Source organism: Nomascus leucogenys, chromosome 3 (genome assembly GCF_006542625.1).
Source record: "Nomascus leucogenys isolate Asia chromosome 3, Asia_NLE_v1, whole genome shotgun sequence".
Classification (NCBI taxonomy): Eukaryota; Metazoa; Chordata; class Mammalia; order Primates; family Hylobatidae; genus Nomascus; species Nomascus leucogenys.
Window position 1 is genome coordinate 79677326 of NC_044383.1, and position 25649 is coordinate 79702974.

A 25649-nucleotide genomic window follows, 5' to 3' on the forward strand; every position below is an offset into this window, starting at 1 on the left:
TTCAGATGAAGTGCCTCATTTGTTTATAGACTCATAAACCTAAACTTCGAGTTTATTAAATTCTTTCTAGTAAAATCACTCTATAAACAATCTGTTAAAAGTGCCTTATAGTATGTATGGATCATTATTGCTTTTTTCATTGAAAAGATAGTGTGTTGTCGGATCTTTACAAAAAATTTCTTTTTAAAAAATATCAGAGCTCTTGGCAACTTGCATTTTCTTGACTACCTGCCAATTAGCAAACAATATCAAAACAGCATTGATTAAACAGAATAAAATGGCACAAAAAGGATACCAATGTTCTGACACAGATGTATCTTCAATCATGCTATTTCTTTTGAAATTTGAGATTCTTTCAAAGGTACCCAGTGTAGTAATGTGTTACAGATTTAACACTAAAAAGGTCCAAAGCTATAAACAGCTTTCTAAAACAAAGTCCTTATGAAGAATAAACACAAATGATTTTAAAAAGGAATAGTCTGAAATCACATATTTAAGGAAAATATTTCATTGATTTTAACAATAAGATCATGATTTTATTTGACAAATATATTCTTTCTTAAATTCTTTATGTACATTTTAAAAAGTCTATAAGACAAAAAGGAGGTTAGAGAGCTCAAGGTGTTTGGATGTTTTTCAGGTAGTACTTTGTTTATTGTCACTGCTATTTTCCTGGCCACCGATGGTGGATCCTAAATTCCCTTTTTATATATTCTGGTGGCACTTGGGAGTTCAAGTCTATAGGTGCTTCTTAAATCTTCTCTTCACTGTTGGAAGGATCCAGGACATCAATTGTCTTCTAGCAGCATTCTATGCATATACTGAAGGCCAGTACTGTTCTCTTGTAGTCTGTAATCTCCCTTAAAAGGGAGAAATGCATATCACACTTGAATGCCAGTTCCATGTAAATGTAGCATTTGTGCTCTCATAGTCTGAATGCTGCTCATGATTTTCTTTTGATGACCAACCAGTGTGATCCCTAAACTCATCACATCCCTGAAAAAGACAAATGCACTTTTTATTAGGTACCTTACAAAGAATAAATGTGGCACTAAACTGTCATCAACTGTTTAATTAAATACGTTATCTTAGCCAAATATATCTTATCTTAGTGTTCTTGGGTATTATGATCACATCCCTGCAGCAGATCAGAATTGTAAAACCTACATCAACATTCTCCTTTGTAAAAACCTAACTGCTCAGGTTCTCAATTTACTCTCAATTCACTTTTAAAGTGATTTGAAATTTTACATAAGAAATTATTAAAGTCTTAAAACTATTATTAACTTAAGGAAAGGTTAGGAAATGTTATTTGAAATGTTGTATTCTTGAACCTAATAGGGATTTAGAAATTTCAAACTGGAAAAAGCTGGATAAGGGATAATGAAAACAGTTGGTGGGATCTAGTACAAAAATTGGAAATCATCAATGACCATGTCAAGTTTTATACTGGATTTAATTAACATGTGGTAATTCTGAGCATATTATTGGTTATATACTTACTTCAGTCAGTTCAATCATTTCATTATATGTTATAAAAACTATCTTTTAAAATGTACAGCATCTATGTTTAATAGCTTAAATTTGAATTAAGAATTGGATCTGTTTGTGTTTTGCCTTTCCTAATAGCCAGATACAATGAGCTGATGTTTTTACAAGCAGCTAAAATATTGCAAAACTATAGCACTGTAGTTTTTCATGGCAGTAACTGAGAAACATGGTTTTTCAGGGGTACAGATTGCTTTGGGGACCCAAGTGTAAAAATGCCCACATAGTGACTAGAAGAAAACTGAACAAAATAGCATGCACACACTTAAATCCATGTACATGACATTTCCTGGCATATAACAGAAAATAATATTTGATTGCTGGTCTTCATCTCATTGGGAAAACGATGACAGTACAATATAGGATCCCACAAATGGAACCTTGATTATTGTTTTCCATTTTCAAACACATTGACTAAGAGGAACTATGTCACCCATGAAAGTCATGCTGCAGCCAAGTCAACTGAGGTTCAGAGATTTTTAAATTGTCCAGGAATCCATAATTAGTGATGGAGCCAGACAGGAAAAGTGAGTTCTTTTAACTTCAAGTTCATAGAAATCTCAAAAGTTGTTTTATCAGGTCATTTTTTTCAGATTAAAAAAAAAGGAGTTGATCAATCATACATCTTCCAAAAAGTAAGTTGAACTCTTACTTTTAAGCTATGGTTAACTGAATTAAGCTTCTTTTGATCTCTTCAGAAATAATCATATTGGACATTCTAATGCATCTCAGCATTGAGTATAAAGTTTTGAGATTATTTAAGTTCAACACAAACATGGTGAAAGAAATCCTCCTTTGCAATGGAGAAAGTTTCCCAGTGAATAGGAATCTAAGTAATACAGAGGTTAACTACAGAGGAAGCCTCACTGGATGGTGTTTAGAACACCAGCTCTGGAGCCATATTAGTTATTACCTACTAGTTAACTTGGCTTAGGGGAAATATTTAAATTTTCTGAACTTTAGCCTTGTTGGCAACAACATAAAACTATAGACTTAACACAATTATTGTTGTGAAGGTTAAAAAGGTAATATGTTTAAAGGTCTATTTAGTATAATGCCTGGTACACAGTAAGAACTTGTTAAAGAAGTACTTTTTTTTCTTGATTTTGGGATTCAAATTCTTTCAATATAAAGAAGATAACCTAATGTATAAAGTGTAGATTGTACCTAGTAAACCCTTAAATACAATTTTAAGAGTTTAAGCTTACTCAATAGTCATCCTGGCTACTGATTCAAGGGAATTGTAGCCAGCTGCTGTGAAGTTATCCTTATATCTTTCCATCTTAATAGCTTGCAGCCATTCTCCAACTGAACAAAAGGTAGTGAAATCAGGAGTGTTTTGATCCAGAAGAGGGCTTATTGGCCTAGATAAAAATGAAGCAGAAAAGCGAATATTATCATGAACTACCAAAGAAAGAATGTTTTGGCTTATATAAAATTAAGGTATAAAGAACAAAATTAGATGTTTTAATTGGTGTACATAATAAAAAAAATACATCAATATGCTAATAAAAACCTAAAGCATCCAGGATGCCAGTAACTACAAACTCCTAAATTTACATTTTATTTAGATATGATGACCACCCGGTTTTGTCTTCCATATGTTTTTAAAAGTACAGCCAACAATATTTGGAATCAGTAAATAATTGTTCATTTGCTTTTCCAAAAGTAATTGGGAGTAAATGATGCACATATGGCTGTTTTCTAACCTGTTCAGGCCACAAGGGTGCTGTAGAGATATTGTGCATCTCCTTTGCTGATGGCATTCTTGTGAATGCCTGGGGAGTTAGAACACCTCCACAGGTGCCTAACTTACTACCAATGTAAACCAGAGCATCAATCTTACCTGGCGTCTGAAGCTGAATAACTATTAACATGCATTACAATCAAGCAAGCCAAATACAAAGGATGAATGGACTCTTTTTAATGATTATACCTCTTTAATCATGTATTGAATTTTTTTTCTGAGATGGAGTCTCGCTCTGTCGCCCAGGCTGGAGTGCAGTGGCGTGATCTCAGCTCACTGCCACATCTGCCTCTCGGGTTCAAGGGATTCTCCTGCCTCAGCCTCCCAAGTAGCTGGGATTACAGGTGCCCACCACCATGTCCAGCTAATTTTTGTATTTTTAGTAGAGACAGGGTTTCACTGTGTTGGCCAGACTGGTCTCCAACTCCTGACCTCGTGATCCACCCACTTCGGCCTCCCAAAGTGCTGGGATTACAAGCGTGAGCCACTGCGCCTAGCCTGAATTTCTTTTATAAACTTTAACATCATTGAATCATTTATTAAATGACTTGAAGCAAAACAATTAAATAAGTACTAAGCATATAACAAAAAACAAGGACAACAGTAATAAAAACCCATGTAATAATAATAATATTGGTCTGAAAATATGAACTGCTGCTATCTTATCACAAAAATCCAGTTTATAAAGTTTTTTTATAAAAGCAGCTAGTGATACTTATAAGTTTAAAAAATACAATAACTAATAGATTCTTTTTAAGCACTAATTAAGGTAAGCCTAACTGAAAAGAAAAAAATAAACCTCTGTAAATGCAATACATTTAATATGAGTTTATACGTCAACACAAAAGTCAATTTGCCATTGTGGTGGGGTGGAGGAGATAAATGGTTTATTTTACTGTTTTAATTTCTCCCAGATTCCATTCCCTTAGGCATTTCTTACCTACTACAAGTTCCCAGGGGAGTTTTCAGACTATTTGGGTTTCGAATCATTTTGTCTAGAATTCCAACTATCTGTTCAAATTTTGGCCTTTCAGCACGCTCCTTTTGCCAACAATCCAACATTAGCTGGTGAAGGCCAGCTGGGCAGTCCATGGGTGCTGGTAAACGATAACCTTCTTCTATTGCTTTTATAACCTAATAGCCAAAAGGACATTACAAATATTACTGATTTAGGTTCAATTATAATAAAACAAATTTCCCGGTAGGCAAAATGATTTATCCAGATAAGAATGAGGTACAATGCTTCACAGAAGACTTACTTTTTTCCCAAAATTTCCATGAATATTAAGCATGTTATTAAGCAGTGCGTGAAGTGCAGGATATGATGACATTTCCTAGTTAATTCAGCAATAGGGAACAGCAATTAAGTTCATCCAGGGTACAATAGATGGAAAGTTTTAACATCATCCCAGAGGCTTTCAAAAGGGAACATGTTATGGAACTATCTTACTTGTATATATTTGTGAGTGTACATATGTGCCCATACATTTAATAATTCTGCAAGTTGTAAAAGGAATTTGAGTTACCCAGAATGAGCCAAAATGATTCACTTTTAAACAGGGTAGCAAAATAATATGAATGTACTATAATAGAAAATATTACCAAGCACTTGAGTCTTTTGAACAATATGAAGCTTATTGTTAGTGTTATAAGACAGTAGTTGTAAGACAGGAGCGAGGTTGTACTGGTTTATGAGTGGTGACTGCATCCCTTCCCTACTCCAAGTTCCCTTACCTCACACTGGCAGATTGAAATCAGCGTGGGGGGAAGGGTTACAGCAGGAAATAGGGAAAGGGTACAAATCAGGGCTTTCCCAGTCAGAGAGCTGGTTTTTATTATTATGTTTTATCAGCATTCCACTGCCTATTTATATCTAATAGCCTAAAAAACTGTTTATATGAAGCTTTGAATGTTAATGAAAAATAGGCCCCTATAAACATTTGTATGTGGCAATCAGAAAAATTATCATTCAGACTTGGGTTTTTTATTTATATGAAAGGCAAAAATAGATCTTAAAAATTTGAAAATGTTCCAAATCTGAGCAGCAAAGGGAAGAGAACAAGAACACAAACAGCAGAAATAAGAAGGGATTGGAGAACACTAAAATAGTATTCGACGGGGAAGAACAAATCCTTTGACACTGACTGATATAATGGTAGAAATGTAACAAAAAATGACCTTCTGAGGAAAAAAAAAATCTTTGAATTTTCAAAGAAAATAAGGCTAAAAGTAGGCAAACAAAAAGCTGGCTTTAAGAAATGTTGATGGCCTTAATATTTTTAGGGAAACACATCCTTAAGATGCATGCTGACACTCAAAAATAGCACCTTAAAATATAAAAGGTTGTAGGATAGGACGTAATGAGTACAGTACTTGACATCAACAATATTTGAAAAAAAATTCTTTTGTATAAGGGGAAAAAAAGTCTACTTTTTTTTTTAAGAAAAATCTCTAACTCTAAAGTTTAAAAAGTTAATAGATGGACTTAGTTATAGTAATTTTTGAAAATTTATATAAGTATAAAACTTAAGACCAAACTCTCTCCTAATCACTAGGTTGTATTTCTATCAGTTTATTAAACTCTTCATCTGAACTGTCCATAGGTACTTCCACTGTATATATTTAAAATTGAATTTATCACCTCTCTTCCCAATCTTTTACTATTTCAACTAACGGCTCTTCTAGTCCCAGTCAGAAAGCTGAAAACTGTCCCAGATTCTTTCATTCCCTCACTCTCTCTTTAAAAACAAACAAGCAAACAATAACAAAAAAACGGAGTCTTGATCTGTCATCCAGGAGTGCAGTGGCACGATCACAGCTCACTGCAGCCTTGAACTCCAGGGCCTCACATCCTGATCCTCCTGCCTCACATCCTCTTATATACACAATTAGTCACCACTTTCTGATGATTTTCTACTTCTCAAATACAATCTATGCTCAAATACTAGAAAAAGTATTTTTCCATATCTATATCTACATTTATATATATCTCTCTATATACACATCTCCCTGAAGTGATGGAGTAATTATCCCATAGTTAAGTCTTTACAAAGTTTCACACTGAGGTGTTTCTTTAAGTACTTTATTTTGAACAACAATTATGGAGAAAACACCTTGGCCTTAAGTGACCTTAATCAGTGTTGGTGCTAAATGCAATGGAGGTCATATGACAGAACTCAAAAATTTCCTTTTATGATCCCATAATTACAAATGGTACATATCACTGTAAACATTCCTCTAAAGTATCCCTGTTAAAAGCTATACATCAAACAAATACATACAAATGGTAACTCTGCAAGGATCACAAATATATAAGTACAGGAGACATTATATTTTTTAAAAAACATTTTAAATGCTAAGAATTTCAAGTGGTTTTGCAAAACATTCCAGTAATAGCACTGTACTTGGATTCAAAAATGTTATGTTAAAAAATGTGAATAAAAGTAAAAGTAATTTACTTTTAGAAAGCTGGGTTAAATGATTTAAATAGCAGATCAAGCTGGGAATAAATTAATAACTTCTGAAATTTTATATATTCAAAATGACCACACAATAAGCAATTGGGGGTATTTTTTTCCATTGGAAAACGAGTGGCTTTTTGTATTTGAGGCTGCTTCTATTTAAACACATACAGTCTATTTCTGATTTGACATGACTGCATTCTAATGCTCATAACATTAATTCAGTCCTCATTATTTCCCATCACCTTCTAACCTATTTCCCTGCTTATAGCTTATCTTTAGGTGTCCTGAAAGGAACAATGTAAGTCAAGTGATCTTTCCTTTTTTCTTTCCCTCCAAATAATGTTTTAAAATGTAAATCTAAATCTTATCATGCCCTCTTGACATAATACTTTTCAATAGCACTCCAAACTTTCACAATAACACTTAAAATTGATTCTTTAGCTTTCAACACAATATATTCTTAAGTTTTTGTAGCACTGAACACAGGACCATTAAATGATTATTTAAAACGCGAGTTAATGAACCTCTGTAGTTGTCCTACTGCATTACAGAAATTTAATGATTGCTTTTGTTATTGTAGAGAAACAACACTGATCTCACTTCAAAGTGAAACTCCTAGATATATTCAAAGATATAATGGTTTATACATTTATAAAGGAATAACAACAATATATAACATTTAAAATAAGAGATATTGGAACTTAAATAATCTCATAAATAGTCACATCCCTATGGCCATGAACACAAGGTACTTGCTGGGAACTCTTTGACCTTATAGAGCAGTTTGGCATAATCCAAGATACACCCTTTGAAACAAAACCAGCCAATAGGAGTTAATTTAGGCAAAAACTGAACTTTGAGGTTCTGCAGTTTTCATTTATTAGCCTAGCAGTAAAACAATTTTCTTGTTAAATATGCAACTAATAATCATTGTTAATATTTATTAAGTGCTTATTATATGATTGGCATGGTTTTACACTTGAATTATCTTATTTGATTCTTACAAAATCCTTATTAGGTTTAAGTATCATTATTATACTGATTCTAGAGATAAAGAATGTGTGGCGCACAGGAAAAAAAAGAGAGGGCCAGTCAGTATCAGGTAGCTGTTAGTAGAAAAGACAGAATTTGACGTAGGCCATCAGACCAGAGCCCATGCTGTTAAGAATGGCATTATTTTTCCAATGAAAAAATAGGTACATTCTTCAAATAGTTAGATATACTTGGAAAAACAATGCACTGGCCCTCCACTTCTTAGAGGATTATGTAATTGGTTCACTGAATTAATCTGAAACATATTCTTGTGAAATTACTAGAAACTCCTTGTATTTGCCTTAGTATCCTAATAAAATTCATTCATAACCAATTCTATATCTAAATAGTTCCCAGAGGAACCAGAAGTGATTTGGGTAAATGTAATTTTAAAAAAGATTTCTGGGACACAACAGGGACCACTTCTTTGGCAAATGCTGTAAAGCAATACTTAGAAATAAAAACAAAAGTTACTTACTGAGAAGTGTTTCCATATTATTACAGTATGACCATTGTAATTAAGAGAAAAAGGAACACAATAAGACCCCATTAATGAGCCTGTAATAACTCAAAATGGCATATGACATGATTGGCTTCTGTCCTCTGCTCAATACTCATTTTCTATTTCATTAACCTCACAATAACATGACCCACATTTTATGCAATTAAATAAGTTGGACTTCACTTATGAGACTATGGCAAAGTTTTACATAAAACAACATCATAATTTTGCTTCTACATTAACATGAAAAAATATGAAGTCATAAATCAGTGATGACTTTTAAAAGGAAAAATGAGGTCTCACAGTTTAGCTGAGAATACATTTACTTGTGAGTGTATTGTATTTTCCAATCTCTTAAATGACTTTTCTTATATGGCTTTAAGGAATTATCTTTATGTCTCCTATCTTTAAAAAAGCTTAAAGTTTTTAACATCCTAATATCTACCTACTAGGAAAATTAACAATTTACTGGCCTAGCTTTATATAAGAAAAAAATACTTTCTTACGTTATTTTTTAAAAATACTTTTTTCTTATGTTAACTATTAAGATACTTAATTTACTATACAGATTTTATTCTTTTTATGCTAGTAGTATTTTTTCTTATATTACAATACATTAAAATACTAATGTAAGAAAAATACTCCTAGAAGAAAAAAAATATCTATATAGTAAAAAACTTCAAAATTTCATAATTTGAGGATAAAAATTTGATTTGGATCAATCAAGATATAAATTCAATTAAAAGATAGCTGCAGTGAAAACCAAAAGGATATTTTCAATTTCCACAGTATTTCTTGTATTTGACTACATTTACATACATGAAGATTTTTCTTTGAAAAGTCATTAATGGAAAGAGCTAAATGTTTGCAGATTTCTTAGAAGAATGAAAGTTGGAAATTTATTTGGAAAGCTTAACCTCTTGGTTTTAATTGCAAGTAACTGAATCCGACTGTTTCCATTGTAGTTAAAACTTAAGAAAATAATAGACACCTGAAAATACAAATGAGTGCCCATTCAAGGGTTGACTAAGGGATAACCTATTTGAGTATGAGTCTGGTCATGTATACGTTTATTAGTTTTCCCTAGGTTTTTCTTGTTCATTGCCTTGTCCAGAGTTACACAAACTGTTCAGATAGTCCAGAACTTTCTCACTCATTAGCTTCTACACCACCCTTTTGTGTCTCTTCAGGTTACAAAAACCTCACCTTATCCAGCATTCAGCCTGGAACTGTGTGGACTTGCTTAGAAATGTAACCATCACTGTACATCTTGTTTTCTTGTGTCTTGTAAAAAATCTTTTAAAATCGGAGGCATTTAAAATTTGAGGGCTTTCTAAAATCCCTGACAAATTCCTAGCAACTAAATTTTAATAATGTAGAGTTAATTGGTTCACTTGATAAATCCATCTAGGCTAATTAAAAGACAATGAATACATCTGAAAATCTGATGAAGGCACCCTTCCCAGAAAAAAAATAATATATTCACACATACACAGCAGTTTCCACATGTATCAGGGGTTCACAGGGGTTCATAGATCTAAGTCTCTCCATGAACTCCTACCACAGATTCCTAGAAAAAAGCTATTCTCTAGAAAATTTTATCCCAGAATGGAAATCATTATCCTAAATTATCCAATTTTTCTCCATTTGCATATTGAAAATTAAACATATAATTGTTCAAATAGCACTCTACTGACATAATTATAAAATAATGAATATTATCTAATAGGGATATGAATATCAATTTCGCTGTACAAACTGACCTATCTAGGTAATCTCTCACTGCTAAACAAACCTGTGTCCAAATTTATTAATTATTTTAGACCTTCTAAATAAAAAACTTAAAGAATGTGCCAATTATTTTAGGTTAGAACTAAACTGCACAATAGACTAATTATGTCATTTGACTAATAAAATATTAATCCTTGGTATAGTAAGGCTATATTCATGATGTTCATTTTTAAGAAAAACAAAAAACAATACTTAACACATTTTAAAATTTAAAATTGGAGATATTAATTTTTTTCTTAACCATTTCCATTATTTGTTTTTGGAAGTTAAGTGAACTCTGAATTTGTCAGTCCTGTCAGTCCCTTTATGTTTGAATTCAATACAGAAGGAAGGTGTCAAAAGAAGTGAAACTCCACTGAGTGTCTAGGGAATGAAAATATTTCTCTTTCTCTGCCCTAAGGATTTGTTTGTCCAAATTTTGACAGTCTATGAAATCTTTGACACTGAGGCCTGTCAAATACTAACAACTTTGCCTCTGCCAAACAGACTCATCATTTAGACTTTTATCTTTGAAAAACAAAAACAAAACAAAAAGCAAATGAAAAAGTTTTATGTCATCATCCAATTCAAAATATCAATAGATATGACTGATTTATAATCTCCCTCTTTTCAGACTGGGGACTTCTCAGTTAACGAAAAATTTTGTAGGGAAAGTATCAAACATAACCTTATCAACAACATATAAAACAGTCTTAAATGTTAGTTGTCTAAAAATAACTACTGTAAGTTTTAAGACCCATAGCAACTTGATATGGGCAATTCTACAGTTCAAATCAAAGTTACTGATTTAATATAACAATTTGCATGATCTCTTTTTAAAAAAACTCAAATGTAACCGTAGTAGTCAGCTTCTATTGCTATTTATGTTTATAATACCTCGAGCTTTCTCCAAACCAGTTTGCTAGTCACATCCTTGTTCTAAATGGCAATGTAGATTTTCCTTAAGCACTACTTATTTTTTTACTCCACACTCCAAGAATTTGCATTAGTATCATTTCCAGACTCCTTCAAAAACTCCTTCATCAATTTGTCCAAACCTACATCTTCATTTCTAATTACAAGTGTACTGCATCTCTGTTATAGAAAAGTGAGTCCATTTGATCAGTCTTCATACACCTCTAAACCTTAACCTCTCAACTTTCCAGTGTGCATCCTTAGAGAATTGGCTCATCAGCTCTGAACCAAGGTATCCACCAGATTTTCAGTACAATCCTGGATATCTTCCTAGATTTCATACCGGCTCTACATTTATCTAATTTTCACTCATATTTCAGTAGGTTGAACTATAAGTGCTCCTGGCCTACAAAATGGCCATTTTAACAAACTCAACCTAATAAAAGCAACTTTTTTTTGGCACTTTTGCTATATTGTTTAATAAGAGGTCTCTTGGTGTGAGATGTATACCCTCACATGGACTACCGTCAGTTTCTTTTCTCAACGGAAAACAGTATGTTTTATGTTTTAGCATGTCTTCATGGCAACAGGGTATGTACATTTAATAAATATACTTTTAAAAGGAATTTCCAAAGATATTCTTATTGTGATTACATTCTAAAATATCACTATGAAACCTTTACTAATATTGATCATAAAATCTAGATTGTCTCATGAAACTAAAACTTAGTTAAACCAATCAACAGTAGATAATTTAAAGAATTTTCTTAGAACACTAAAAGAAAAAGATAAGTTTCAAAGACAAAGCACAACCAAACTTCCTTCCCTCCTCTTCACAAATGATTCTTTTACTCATGTGATGCTCCTACTCCAGCTGTGCAGTGTGGAAACATTATCTTTATTAAGGAGGAAATACCATTAGTAAGCTTCTATTTTGTGTCCATATAATTTATATTATAAAAAGAGAAAGTGATCATTCAAAATGAAAGCCAAAATAATAAAATTGGTAGAACCACTAATTTATGGTAATTAGTGTGGTAGTAATTGTGGAAAACTGTATTTTCATAATTATTTAAAAGCGTGTTCTTAATGAGAACCTACATGTTCTCATTACCTACATGTTCCAGTAATACTGGCTATTAATGTATTCAATCCTTTTTGTTTAAATGAATGTAACACCTACATCTTGATTTGACATGTCCCAATAAGGTCTTTCTCCATAAGACATAACTTCCCACATGACTATTCCATAGCTCCATACATCACTGGCTGATGTGAATTTCCGGTACTGGATGGCTTCGGGTGCTGTCCACCTTACTGGAATTTTTCCACCCTATTATAAAAAGAAATGAACATTTTAAATATGTATAATAACTTATATATTATTTATGGCAATACCATAAATACATATGTGCATTTTTGGTTGGTAGTTCAGCAGCATCAGGTCTACCCATCTTGAATCTCTATGTGTATTTAAAGTTATTTATCTGATTTTTAGAATACCATTACAAGTTTCGTCATTTCAAGTTTACAAGGCAACTCAATTGATTGAGATTTGTGTGGTGTTAGGGCAAGAATATATTGAACAAACGATGACAGGCTGGGCGCTGTGGCTCACATCTGTAATCCCAGCACTTTGGGAGGCCGAGGTGGGTGGATCACCTGAGGCCAGGAGTTCAAGATCAGCCTGGCAAACATGGTGAAAACCCGTCTCTACTAAAAATACAAAAAAATTATCCATGTGTGGTGGTGGGCGCCTGTTATCCTGGCTACTCGGAAGGCTGAGGCAGGAGCATTGCTTGAACCCAGGAGGCGGAGGCTGCAGTGAGCCAAGATTGTGCCATTGCACTCCAGCCTGGACAACAAGAACAAAACTCCATCTCAACAACAACAACAACAGCCACAACAAAGACAAACTAGGCAAAGTTACTATGAAAATGAAATAAAATATGGATAATTTAAATAAATTCTCACATATTTTCTTTTTTTCCAATCTTACAAAGGTTATAAGGATTAGCATACTTAATACTCTTTTAAATCTTTATTTAAAATGTGATTACAGTTTTCTATAAATATGAGTGCTAGTAACTAGATGTTTTTTGTATGTAACTATATTCTATGACTCTCCCAATGTAAGGTAGTCATGTTATCAACACTTTCCTTCTTAGCCTATATATATATATTGTACAAACAATGATTCTTCCAGAAAAAACAAAAAACAAAAAAAGCAACCTCAAAATGCTTAGCTCAATTTGCTTCATTTCTCCTGTTTAGTTTTACATTATTAGGTCCTGCTTTCGTGGTAGAAAAATCTTAAGAATATGAAGAAGTGCAGTAAATGACTTTTTCTTACAGTAGTTGTATAGACAGCTTCTGGATCATCCTCTATAACTCGGGACAGGCCAAAATCTGACACTTTACAAACGAGATTGCTGTTGACAAGAATATTGCGAGCTGCAAGGTCCCTGTGAACATATCCCATATCAGCCAAATATCTCATTCCAGCAGCAATTCCTCTCAGCATTCCTACTAACTGAATGACTGTAAATTGCCCATCATGTTTCTGCAGGAAGACAAAAATAAAAGCCCAGTTAACTGCATACTTTAAAAGGGACAAAAATCACCATGAAAAATATCTGCATGCTAGTAATTTGCTATTGCATAATAGGAATTTTTAATTAATTTTTTATATAACATGGATACCTGTGGAAAAAAACATAACATGCTCATTTAGCTGACAGCCAAATAAGAGAATTTTGGTAATCATTTAGTTATTTATACTAATTTGATATTTAAAAATGAACTAGTAACAGTTTGAGATTGCACAAGTCTAAAAGGATATGCTAATTTTTAAGTTTGGAAAGAGAATATCTAAAAAATTACCCCCAATAGCTAAGTGTTTTCCCCACATGCCAAAAAGTCTAAATAATATAAAAGTATATAAATAAATTAATATACATATAATAAGGTTTATTTTCCTCTAAATGCTAAAAAAGAGAAAGGGAGGAAATATTTGAGTCAAAATGAAGAGAAACTAAAATGTAGAAAGTGATTGTAGTGGCTACTTTGTTTCCATTTCATTTTTTCTTAGTTTTGCTACTGATAGGAGCATTACTTGTAACAAGGATTCTCTAGGACAGATGTACTAGCAAATGGGATTGTGAACTGTTTGCAACCAGACTGGGCACTTCTAACCCATTTTAACCAAAAAACTACTCCAGCTGAATAGAAACATGCTGGATGAAGTATGCTAGTCTGAGTGGATTATTTTTCTAGTTGATACTTATATCATGATGATGCAGCAATAAAAGTTTCTCTAAATCCTATGACTGTTTATACGCCTGAGTTAAATATGATTCTAGATCATATTAAATAACTTTACATGTTCTCTTTTTCTTTAGATTATTTTTTCTTTGCCATCTGAAAAAATGTTTTATAACATGAATTCAAATTCAGGGCTTCAGGCATCCTCCATACCTCAGGTAATAATATTAACAGAAACAACTTCTTGACCACATTATATCACTTAAATGCTCAAAATATTCTAGTTTAATCTAGTCTTGAACTCTGATTATTAATCTGACTTTCGAAGACAATCTTCTAACCTCTTACTATTTTACAAGGCTCTCACTTTACATGGCAAAGAAAGTTCATAAAATTATATTGGTAGCAAGCATAGTGTATTTATAATAAGTAGATCACTTCGGTACTTACCCTGAGAAATGCATCTAGGGCTCCATTTTCCATGAACTCTATTACAATCATGACTGGTTTCCCTAAAATTAAAAAAAAAAGAGTTTCAGAAGTCGTAACCTCAACTGTGTGGTTATTTCCTTTCTCATCCCCCAATAAAACACATGGTGCTCTTTTGAAAGAGTGAGTGTGAGAAGCATGAGCATTTCTTTTATTGTTGCTGCTGAGCTCAAAAAGTCACTATATGTCTGCTTGGAAGATGGTCATGATTCATAAAATTAAACCATATAAATAAAAGTCACTGTGTTCTTCTGACTCCTGCTTTGTGAGTAAAACTCAGAGAAAATTACACTTTATGTAAAATGTAAAGACTATATTGTATAATTATTATGTCTCTTGAAGAGAAATAAAGAGAAATAAAAACATTTATCAGTTATTCCATCTATCAGAGTTATTCTTCAACTCTAATCTTGCATTCATTTTTTTTCTGCTTTCTTTTCCCTTGAGGTGATAACATAAAGGAAGAATTTTTTGATTAGTTACATACCAAGAAAACACATTCTTTTAGACTATGCAACATATTTCATAATTTGTTTTATTATGTACATAATAATGCTAATTTCTGACACTCAGTCTGTTTGATAAAATAAAGATATAACTAATATCTACCTCTTGTAACAACCCCTTCCAAATGGACAACATTTGGGTGGTCAAACTGCCCCATGATGCTTGCTTCACACAAAAAGTCTCTCCTTTGTTTTTCTGTGTAACCAACTTTCAGGGTTTTTATGGCTACTGCAACATCTCTTTTCCCTGGAAGTTTCAAACGGCCACTGCAGACTTCACCAAATTCTCCTGAAGTAACAGAACAAGCAGGCATAGTTTAGTTTCTAAACACTGTAATTTTCTTTTAAGAGTAAATGCATTGAATTATCTTTCTTTAACTTTTAGTAAATTATTTGAAAGCATTTTAAAATATTTTCAGAAATACTTGGTAAAGCCCTGTAAGTTACATTGAATACATTCCCATATATAGGGGAGTCTATTTCCTAGACACAAAAGTTGTTTATGAAAATAATGGCATAAATGAAATTAAAACTTGAAGATACAGTTCAGAGCTCCTTAATAGAAGTTACGCTTTCCTAAAACTGTCTGTTAAACAGGCTACTATTTTTCAATTGAATTAACCAACACTCAGGGTCAACATTTGGATTTGAATTATGCTATTATATATTATATATTTAAAATTTTTTATATATATTAGTATATAACCTAGACTACCTACTAAAGCATGAAGACACATCAGCAAATTGTAAACATTGCTTTTCCTTTTAATTTTGCGAAGAAAGTATTTATTAAAGATTTAAAATCTGGAATTTATATGCACTATGTCTACTGGATTTAAAGGAATAAGAATCAGAAATGTATAATTATTATAAAAATACATACATATAGAAAATATTCCCTTTAAATAATTCATACACATTAATTTTCTACATAAATTTAAAGTACAATGGCTAAGACCTACAAATACAAGAAAAAAGATAAAAATGAAAGTTTTGTAAGAAGACAGTAAATCAAGTAAAAGGAAATGTGCAGCAAAATTCTGGAAATTTCTGACCTTTTAAAAATACAAATTCATTTCTTAAATGACAGGCCAGAGCTATTATAAAGTAGCTTGTAGTAGAACAGTATCTTAAAAATTCAACAGAAAACCAAAAATATATGGATTCTTTTGCCACATGCTAGTTTTTCACATTTTTTCGTAAGATTTCATAAACAAGTACAGCCTCACTGCTTCCAACAGTTCAGGTAAATGCAAAAGTTCTATACTTGAGGGATAATTATTTGCCTGTCATTATGACGTATGACTTTCGATCTTGGCTAAATGGAACAGTTGAACAAGGAAGCTACAATAGCCTTACCTGCACCAATCACACGCTCAATTTTAATACAGGAGGCATCTAGCTCCTTGGCGAATTGATGGACAGCTCTATTTGGGTCCTCATAGGTTTCAGGGTCAATGTAGGTTTTGGTGCCTGGAAATTTAACTGTAATGATGTAAGAAAGCATGACTGTGATGAAGCAAAGCACTTATTGTGCAGTCAGCCCAGGAATTTCATTATGCAGAGTGCTCCTTGGAACAGTGAACTTGCTTCCACAGCACCTGATTCACAGCAGTTTTAACAGACTACTTCAGTCTGCTGGCGTATAGGTATTATCTGCAAGCTTCTATAGGTAACATAGGATCCAGTTCATAGGTTACTAGCTGAATTGCTTTTCCAGTAAATCAACAAAAGACATTCACGAAAATTTCTGACATGCCTATCAGACTGGAGGTTTAATTAAATTCACTGCTATCATGGCATAGTTCAAGCCATATTAAGGTTTGTAATGGACTTGGAAACACATTTGTAAATCTACCCGTCAGTCAATCAATCAAATTAATACACTGGGAAAAGAAGACATTTCATTTACAGGTAGCCTACTACACTGACAGCAATATTAAAAACATTTAGACATCTTACTTATTCTTTTGATTTATTTTTTTTAAAGACCAACCACCGTTGATATATACATAAAATTAATACAAGATGTGAGGGACTTCTATCACAGAATCAAAGAGATATCTTCTAAAGACAGTTTCATCTTCACCTTCAAGGGCAATAGAGGCCAGATATACAAAGTGCAGAGTAAAGTTAGAAAATTTACAATATTCCTGGGATCTGTTAACCAAGTATGACAGCGATTTGAAAGAGGAATGGTTTATATGAACTTTCAATTATAAGGCTCTGGAAGATCTTAACTGCTGAGGAGGTAGCCAATATGCCTCACAAAAGGTAGTCAAAATGCAAACAACATAGAATAATCTTAAAAGTTAAAATCTTCTTAAAATGCACCCAGAAGCATGCAGGTAACAGATAATGCTATGTCAACTTTAAATAAAATTCAATTACAATAATGTATTCCAAATCTATTTGGTAAAAGACAAAGATAAGATAGATAGGCATATATTTGGTTATATTAATGCAATAAAAATTACACTATATCCTCAAAAAAACTTTATTGTTTTAACAAAGCCACTGAACAATCTTTTCATCAAATCTTACTATTTGGAGAACAATATATTTCTTTATATATTACACTGCAGCCTAACTGTGCTTATGTCATCACATTAAAATTATATTTTAAAAGTAAACACATAACAAAAAGAAGCAAAATGTATAAAGGAAAATGGGATTTAAAAATCTTGATTTATTCTGCTGTAGTTGATTGTTTATCCAAAATTGATTGTCTTAAACAATTATTGTTGCAGTTTATAAAACTGACAGATGCTCATTTGTTACTAAAGCTGAAGATGAAAAAAAAACAACACGAGAAGAAAAGAGAGAGGGGATAGAAGGAGAAAAGAGAGAAGAAGGAGTATAGGGAAAAGGGGAAGAGAAAAAGAGAGAAGGGAAGAAAACAATAGGTTAACCTCCTAGATTGGCAGGCAGATGGAGAATGAGCCATCTTCTCCCTTTTTATTCTCTCTTTCTTTCATTTTTTTAAAATTTTGTTTTGATAAGAGAGCTAGATTGGAGGTAACCTTCTGCATCTCAAACGGTCTCTGATGGTTCTTTATTCAAGCTGTCATAAAACATTTTGACAGGCCAGAGCTATTTTGGCATAAAAACATGAAATACTGCCCAGCTTGGATTTGAAGACATTGTTAGAAGGAATGGTAAGGAGGAAACAAAATGTAAATTGGAATTGCTTCACTAAATTCCTCCATTGTGTTTATATCTTTAAATGTAGCACTTGGGGCCATGGAGAGTTGAGGGTGCCTGACACAAATGACTGGACATTCTATTAAATTCAGTGCTCTAAAAGCTAGTTAAATGGTTGCTTTCAAGTTTCTGTAAAAATTCAATCTGGTGTTTTAGCACCTGGGAAAATTGTCCATGTACTAAATAGAGGAATAAAAAGACAGCAACTTGTAAACAGCTGGTTACCACAGTATTATACTTTCTATATTAAGTAATCATAAAATCAAATAAAATACCTGGTTTTAATCAAATGACAAGAAAACATATCCTTGGAAAAAGGGTGATTCAAAATATTAAGAATTTACCAGGATAGGATATGTTAAGTGCACCTTTTTCATTATTCATTTGAAAATGAATGCTTTAAAATAAGGAAAATATTGACATTATTTCTGAATATTCTGGTTTATCCCAACTTGAGTATGAACTTTTGTATTTTAAAATATTATTTCGATTTCTCATGAAAGTTAAACATCTTAAAACCACCACTGATAGTTTTCTCTAATGATGAAAACTATATACAGCAAGCTTATCTTGTCTATATTAGCAAGTAAGGCATGCAACTATATATTTCCTAATTACAAACTGGATGTGAAATGTGAAAAAAGTGAATGGCATAAAAATATTAAAACTGACTGATGACAATTAAGCATAAGGCTATACAACAAATTTTGGATAAGCCATGTTTCAACTGACTTTCTGCATTAACCTGCAAGTTAAAAGCAAATAAACTGGTGTATGTGATCATTTGGGGATATTTCGAATATGCTCAATAAATAAAAGTGACATACTGATTATGGTAATATTAAATAATTGTGCCATTAAATTATTCACATATGGGCAGGACCAGGGATTTCAGGAACTACAGTCTTATGTTACTTTTCTATATACATTCTACACTAGAAATAAAATTTAGGCATTCGAATTTTGATCTGCTCCTTCCTGTCTGGGGAAGTGTTAAAAATATTCTCACATGTCATTAAATAGAAACAAAAAAAGGTAACCTCCACTTTTTTCTCTATTTCCTCTAGCTATAAACTACCTATGGTTCTCTCTTCACTGAGGCTTGTCGCAGAAAAATTAATGCCAGATTAGCAAAAGGAAGTTCTGACATTGGGGGCATATCAAATAATCCCAAGTGGGGTATAGAAACACACATACTCAGTCATAATCAGGGGTATATTTAAGTTTTTTGAGGCTTACGCCATATACAGTTTGGGATACTTTTTTTAGGGGAAAGAATACATGATTATATGCATAAATTTGCTACAGCACTACCAGGGCCTAAAAAAGGCCCGTGAAAGTAAGAGGCCTTGAATATTAAACTTCATAATAAAGCCACTTCTGGGCATACCTTTAACTTCAATTTGTAGTAAATTGTACTACCCCACATGCCCTTCCTACCATCAGAGGTTGAGATTCAAGAGAATTTCTTATTCAATTTGGATTTGTGTTATGTAAAACCACTTCTATTTTGAAAACTAAAGGTAACTGTTGGTTCAAAAATACAAACACATTGAGAAAATTTAGGAATGATAAGAGCATTTACAATTTGTGTATTTAAACCACACATTGCCATTTGAGCTTTTTTTTTTAAAAAAAAAAGAATCACAAAGAAAATCTAAAATGTATTAGAAATTCTTGATGGAGGCTTTGATATTCTTATGACTTTAGGATGAGTATAGGACAGTATCTTCACAGATACTGACATAAGAATCTAATAAATAACACAACAAAAGATACAATTCTTACATCTTATGTCATGGGAAATTTATCTACACACGAGAACATTTGCCAAAGATTATGGGTACTACAAAATAATAATAAAATTGGTTTTTAATATTCTTAAGGATTAAAAATGGGGAAAATAGGTTAGGGTAAGAACATCATCAATTATCATAACTGAAGTAATTTGATTGTTAGGTTTTGATTTTGCCTACATAAAGTAATAACATTTACTCTCAGTGCTCTCATTTTCACATGCCATCCTCATTGCAACAAGAATAAGATTAATGCAGATAGGCATCTATTTTATTTGGGTCCCTAAGCTTTCTTCTAAATATGATTTCTAAAATGAACTTTTAAGAGTAAGCTAACTCAAATCCATAGGAAAACATCAGAAGTATGAATCTTATTATTATACTATTTATGTCCTGTGAAATATCTATCAGTGATGGGTAATTTATAGAAGCTGAAGAGAAAGAGGCTCCTTAATTTAGCCTTTTGTGGTAGCATCACTCATTGGATTAAAAAAGGGCCTATCTTTGTAACCTAACGTGACATTCCTTAGCTAGAGAATGGGCACATGCAACCTTTAATGTATTATTATTAGGATGATAAGAAACACTTGGGCAAAGTTTGCAAAACGAAACATTGCGATGTAAAAGCAGCTGAATATCCTGCAGTTATATGACATTTCTGAATATATTTTATTTTTTCAAATTCACATCACATGATTTTAATTCTAAACATCTTATTCAAATGCTTTAAACATTTTGAGCTCATGGTATAATTTCAAGCATGATGCATGAGGACTTTATTAATGCCAATGCTAATAACCAGATTTTTCTGTTAATAGGGGTACATAATAATAAAGAAAAGCCAAACACTTACAATGAAAGTAAAGCTCTTCATCGCCTTCTTGGTCAGCTTTGCTATAACCACAGTGCCTGAAAGAAAGCAAATTTGTGACAATCTCCATCATTTTACTTTATATATTTAATATTCAGTACAATGTACCTTAGTTACTCAGCAACTTACTAGAGTTAAATTTACTGTTCATAGTTACGAATCCATTTAGTAATAATATAGCAATTCACATGATTAAAAATGCACAGAAAACAAACTTTTTGTGTGAGAAAATGTAAAAGTAACATTTTAAAAAATACATTTAGATTGAATATACAAAATTCAGTATGATTTGAATCCACAAGTTTCAATTTACAAAGATATTCACAAGTGAATGTTTACTTATATTTCTTTCTTGAAAAGAAAAACTTTTTAAATGGTGTCCACAAACATTTAATAGCTAAAAGAGTAAATATTTCCCCAGGTATATTCTATATTTATTATGAAAACTTAACTCTGAAAATAAGCAAAAAAAATTCATGCAATACTCATGTGCTTTAAACTAAAGGCAGTGATCAAACTCATATTCCATTTTGATCTTGAAGGAATGACACATTATTGACCTTTAATGTTTTATATCAAAGAATGTTTGCATTTACTATTTAAAATTCTATTACACTAAGTAATAGGCTGACATAATTCTTAAAAAGCAATACATTTTATGTTAGAGATTAGAACAACTTTGTGTTCTACCTTCTCCCAATGATGAAGCCAAAGACCATGAACACCAAAATGATGGTCCCAGCCACAGCAACCACAGCAATGATAATGACAGGATTCTGTTCACTGGAGACAGCTGTAGCTGTAAACAGAGGAATTAGGCTCAGAAATACTTGACATCATGCAAGAACTTGAGAGGTTAAATAAAATTAGAGATATCTTTTCTATTTAATTCATTCTAATTTTAAATAACTGCATTATATTGTAACAAAGTAAATTTAAATAAATGTTTATTTCTGCCTTTTAAAGAACTGGTAAAGACAATACTTTCACATATTTTCCATTTATCAGCTATAAAAGAACGTATAAATGCCTTACTGAGTGACTATATTCCTGCTTAGCTGTTGAAAGCTTAATTATAAATCAAGAGATAGACACATCTGATCTGCAAGTGCTATTAAATCCCTATTGTTCCTCAGCAAGGCATTTGATTTTGATCCCTTTGTGTCTTGTTTTTTGGTATGTGAAATCAGAACCAAAATACATACCTCACGTATTTTTGAAGTACCTTAACACACATTAAATGCTTTATCTCTCGTATCATCAATTAAAATGGAAAGCATCATGTAATCATAAACATCATGAATTTATAGTCCACTATAATTCAGGAAAAAGATGAGCCATATTATCTGTGTTAATTTTCATGAAGTATGAGTAAACACGTTTCATATTTGAAGATTACAAAGTAGCTAGCCTATTTTAGAAAGAGCAAACTTTCTGCAAGTACTTTAAAAAACACTATCATTACCTAACTGCACACCCTTCCTGTACAATACTAAATAATTCTTGTATGCTCATTAAGGCAAACCTGGCTGAACCTTTCAGACAGTCTCTTTGGGAAGAAGTACATGTTTGCATGTCTTTTAAAACACCTTCTGATATAGAATTTTTGCACTTATCACTTCAATTTTTCCAAATTAGTGAAGTTTTATTTACATGGTGATTCACAATTGTCATATTTTCCCAGAGTTTCATCTTTTCAGTAGCAATACAGACTATATAAAATCATCAAAGACATATGAAACAATGAAAATGAATATTCCAATAAATGATCCAGTTGCAAATATCATAAAATACATAATGTCAAACTAATATAATTTGCTAACTCTGAAACAATCAACAGCTGCAATATTTAATTTAAGGTAGGATGGAAAATACCATTCCTTCTTGTTGATGGCAAGGGACTAGATCTCTAGAGAAGTAATTCATATGAAGGCAAAACATATCTTGCCACAATAGGAAGTATAAAGTTTTTTTCAGATTGGCCTTTCTCTAGTTTGTCTGTCTCCTTTTGACAACTTATCTCTTAATTTTGCATACCTATGCTAATAAGAGATAGCTCCTGTGTTGAAAAACGGGAAAAATAGCTCTGGTCTAATGGATACTTTCTGAACAAAGAAGATTATACACATTCTTTAATTTATCACCTGCTGAATTGCTCCCTGAGGGACCTTAAAAATGTTAAGAAAAACAGAAGAAGAAAACAACTTTCAAATACTAATTTCTGAATTACAGCCTATTATCACACAACAGAGAAAAGATGACTTTCAAGTATTTTAAAAGTTTGTTTATTTTTTGTTTTTAGTCTGCTTTTTTATATACATTTTAAGAAAGAAAAAGAATGGAGTAGTTCCAGTCATGAGAAAGAAAAAAATTATGTACATATGTTATGAAATTCTTTCCATTCAATCAATGTGTCCCATGGGCCTAATTCTCTGCTTGTCTTAGGCTCAGTTTTTCCCTTAGCTTCAGAAACAGAACTCTAATGAGAAAAATGAACTCAGGTGAATGATGAATCAGAATTTGTGCATATTTATTTATACATTTTTGTATATTGGCAGGGTCATACTTTAATCTTTCCATAGTTGACATTATGGTTAATATTTTCATCTATTTCACAGGCAATATATATTAAAAGTAATTTGCTAAGGCTATAAACAGAATATCATGGTTTAAAACCTCGAAAAAGTAGGATACTGCACAGAAGGGGATTTTAGGATGTATGTGCAATGGAAGAGACTGTCAAATTTCTTTTTTTTTTTTTTTTTTTTTTTTTTTTTTTTTTTTTTTTTTTTGAGACAGAGTCTTGCTCTGTCGCCCAGGCTGGAGTGCAGTGGTGCGATCTGGGCTCACTGCAAGCTCCGCCTCCCGGGTTCACGCCATTCTCCCGCCTCGGCCTCTCCGAGTAGCTGGGACTACAGGTGCCCGCCACCACGCCCGGTTAATTTTTTGTATATTTAGTAGAGACGGGGTTTCACCATGGTCTCCATCTCCTGACCTCGTGATCCGCCCGCCTCGGTCTCCCAAAGTGCTGGGATTACAAGCGTGAGCCACCGCGCCCGGCCTCTCTTTACAAATGGTGCTCAAGTGACTTCTTTTAGGCTGCATCTTACCTTCTGACCTGCTTTCTGGCACAGCGAGTTACTGCTCCCTGACATGGTGGTATCACTGGACCATGCATTCCACCACTGCTTAACTGTGTGGCCAGAATCTGTGTACCTGTCCCTGTCTTTCACTGAACTTTCAATAAAGATCATGAACTGTGTGTTTCTGTGCCTCCTTAATTCTTAGCATAGTACCTTATGCTGACTCACTGGTTCACAAAGAGTAGTCTGGAAAACCCTGAGAGTCCTCAGTAACTTTTCATAGAGTCTGCAAGTTCAAAATCATTTTCATATAATATGAAGTTGTTATGACTTTTTTACTCTCATTTGCTTCTGAATGCGGTTAAGATTTTCAGAAGGTATATGACATGATAATACCATGACTCTGATGGCTAATAAAATGTGTTTGTGTGTTCTTGTGTTTTTAAAGTTTCCATTTTAATTTCTAACTTGGAGAATATTAATTGATATAACCAATATAAAACATTTTTTTATATCCTCAACATTTTTTTAATAGTAAAAGGGCTCCTGGGAGGGAAAATTTTGAGAAAGGCTGTGTTTAATAAGAGCTGACACTTAAGACTTTCCATGATAGGGGCTCTCCTTGACACTTTGTATATTTAACTTACACCTCAGATATTTTGTGAATTGAGTACTACTATACTAGAAATTAGGGTACAGAGACCCAGCTCATCCAAACTTCTATAACCGGACATGGCAGAGCAGAGAGATTTGAAACCAGGCAGCTCTCTACTGGTACTGATTGATACTAATAATTCACTCTTTGTTGATCAGTGTGAAGTATTAATTTGTTGCTAATTTACTGAGTGCCTTCTGTGCCTGAAACCATAGTAGGCACTGGCAAGACAACGGTAAGACAAAGAGATATGGATTCTTCTTTCATCAACTTTACATTCCAGTAGGAGAGAATATATTGATAGTAAAAATCACTAAATTCTAATGCAAAAATCCATTCTTAACATATATTTCATGTGAGCTTTCAGGTTTCACTACTTTAATCTGAGGCTTGGTTACTTATTTTTCAAATAATAAAAATAATATCTATGAATCTCAGCACTCATTAAATGATAGTTTGGTTTAATATTCTCAATTTACAAAGTCAGGAAAAGGCATAAATTCATCTTGAAACTTTTGAAATCTAAAAGTGTTTTTAAATAAGAAGGAATGGTTAGGTAAATGTGAGATAACTGACATTTTAAGTTTAAACTATTTATTAAAAGATGAAAAATCATAATTTGAAGTATCGTATTATATTTGAATTTACAGGGTGGTATTGTGATATAGATCTGAGTTGAAAATTACTAGAGCACATGTTAACACTAACCACTCAAATGTTTAAATGTTGAAATCTTAACTTAAAATGCTTTAATGTTTTGGGGGACACTAAACTTTGATATGCTGATTCTTGATCTTATATAA

General features: G+C 32.5%; 1 protein-coding gene across 2 annotated transcripts in view; it reads right to left on the bottom strand.

Annotated features, from left to right (window-relative positions):
- Positions 1 to 551: 551 nt before the first annotated feature.
- Positions 552 to 25649, bottom strand: part of EPHA7 (EPH receptor A7) — a 181230-nt gene continuing 156132 nt past the window's right edge. Inside the window, exons 8-17 of one of the 2 annotated variants that reach the window (XM_030809475.1) lie at positions 21799 to 21907; positions 21091 to 21146; positions 16597 to 16710; positions 15341 to 15526; positions 14693 to 14754; positions 13332 to 13541; positions 12162 to 12311; positions 4236 to 4429; positions 2757 to 2912; positions 552 to 996 (exon numbers count right to left, since the gene is read on the bottom strand). In XM_030809475.1, coding sequence (XP_030665335.1) covers positions 882 to 996; positions 2757 to 2912; positions 4236 to 4429; positions 12162 to 12311; positions 13332 to 13541; positions 14693 to 14754; positions 15341 to 15526; positions 16597 to 16710; positions 21091 to 21146; positions 21799 to 21907 — 1352 coding nt within the window. In that variant the 3' untranslated portion in view covers positions 552 to 881. Of the gene's footprint in view, positions 997 to 2756; positions 2913 to 4235; positions 4430 to 12161; positions 12312 to 13331; positions 13542 to 14692; positions 14755 to 15340; positions 15527 to 16596; positions 16711 to 17716; positions 18024 to 21090; positions 21147 to 21798; positions 21908 to 25649 lie in introns of those variants that run through there. The other variant, XM_030809476.1, reaches the window with a different exon arrangement.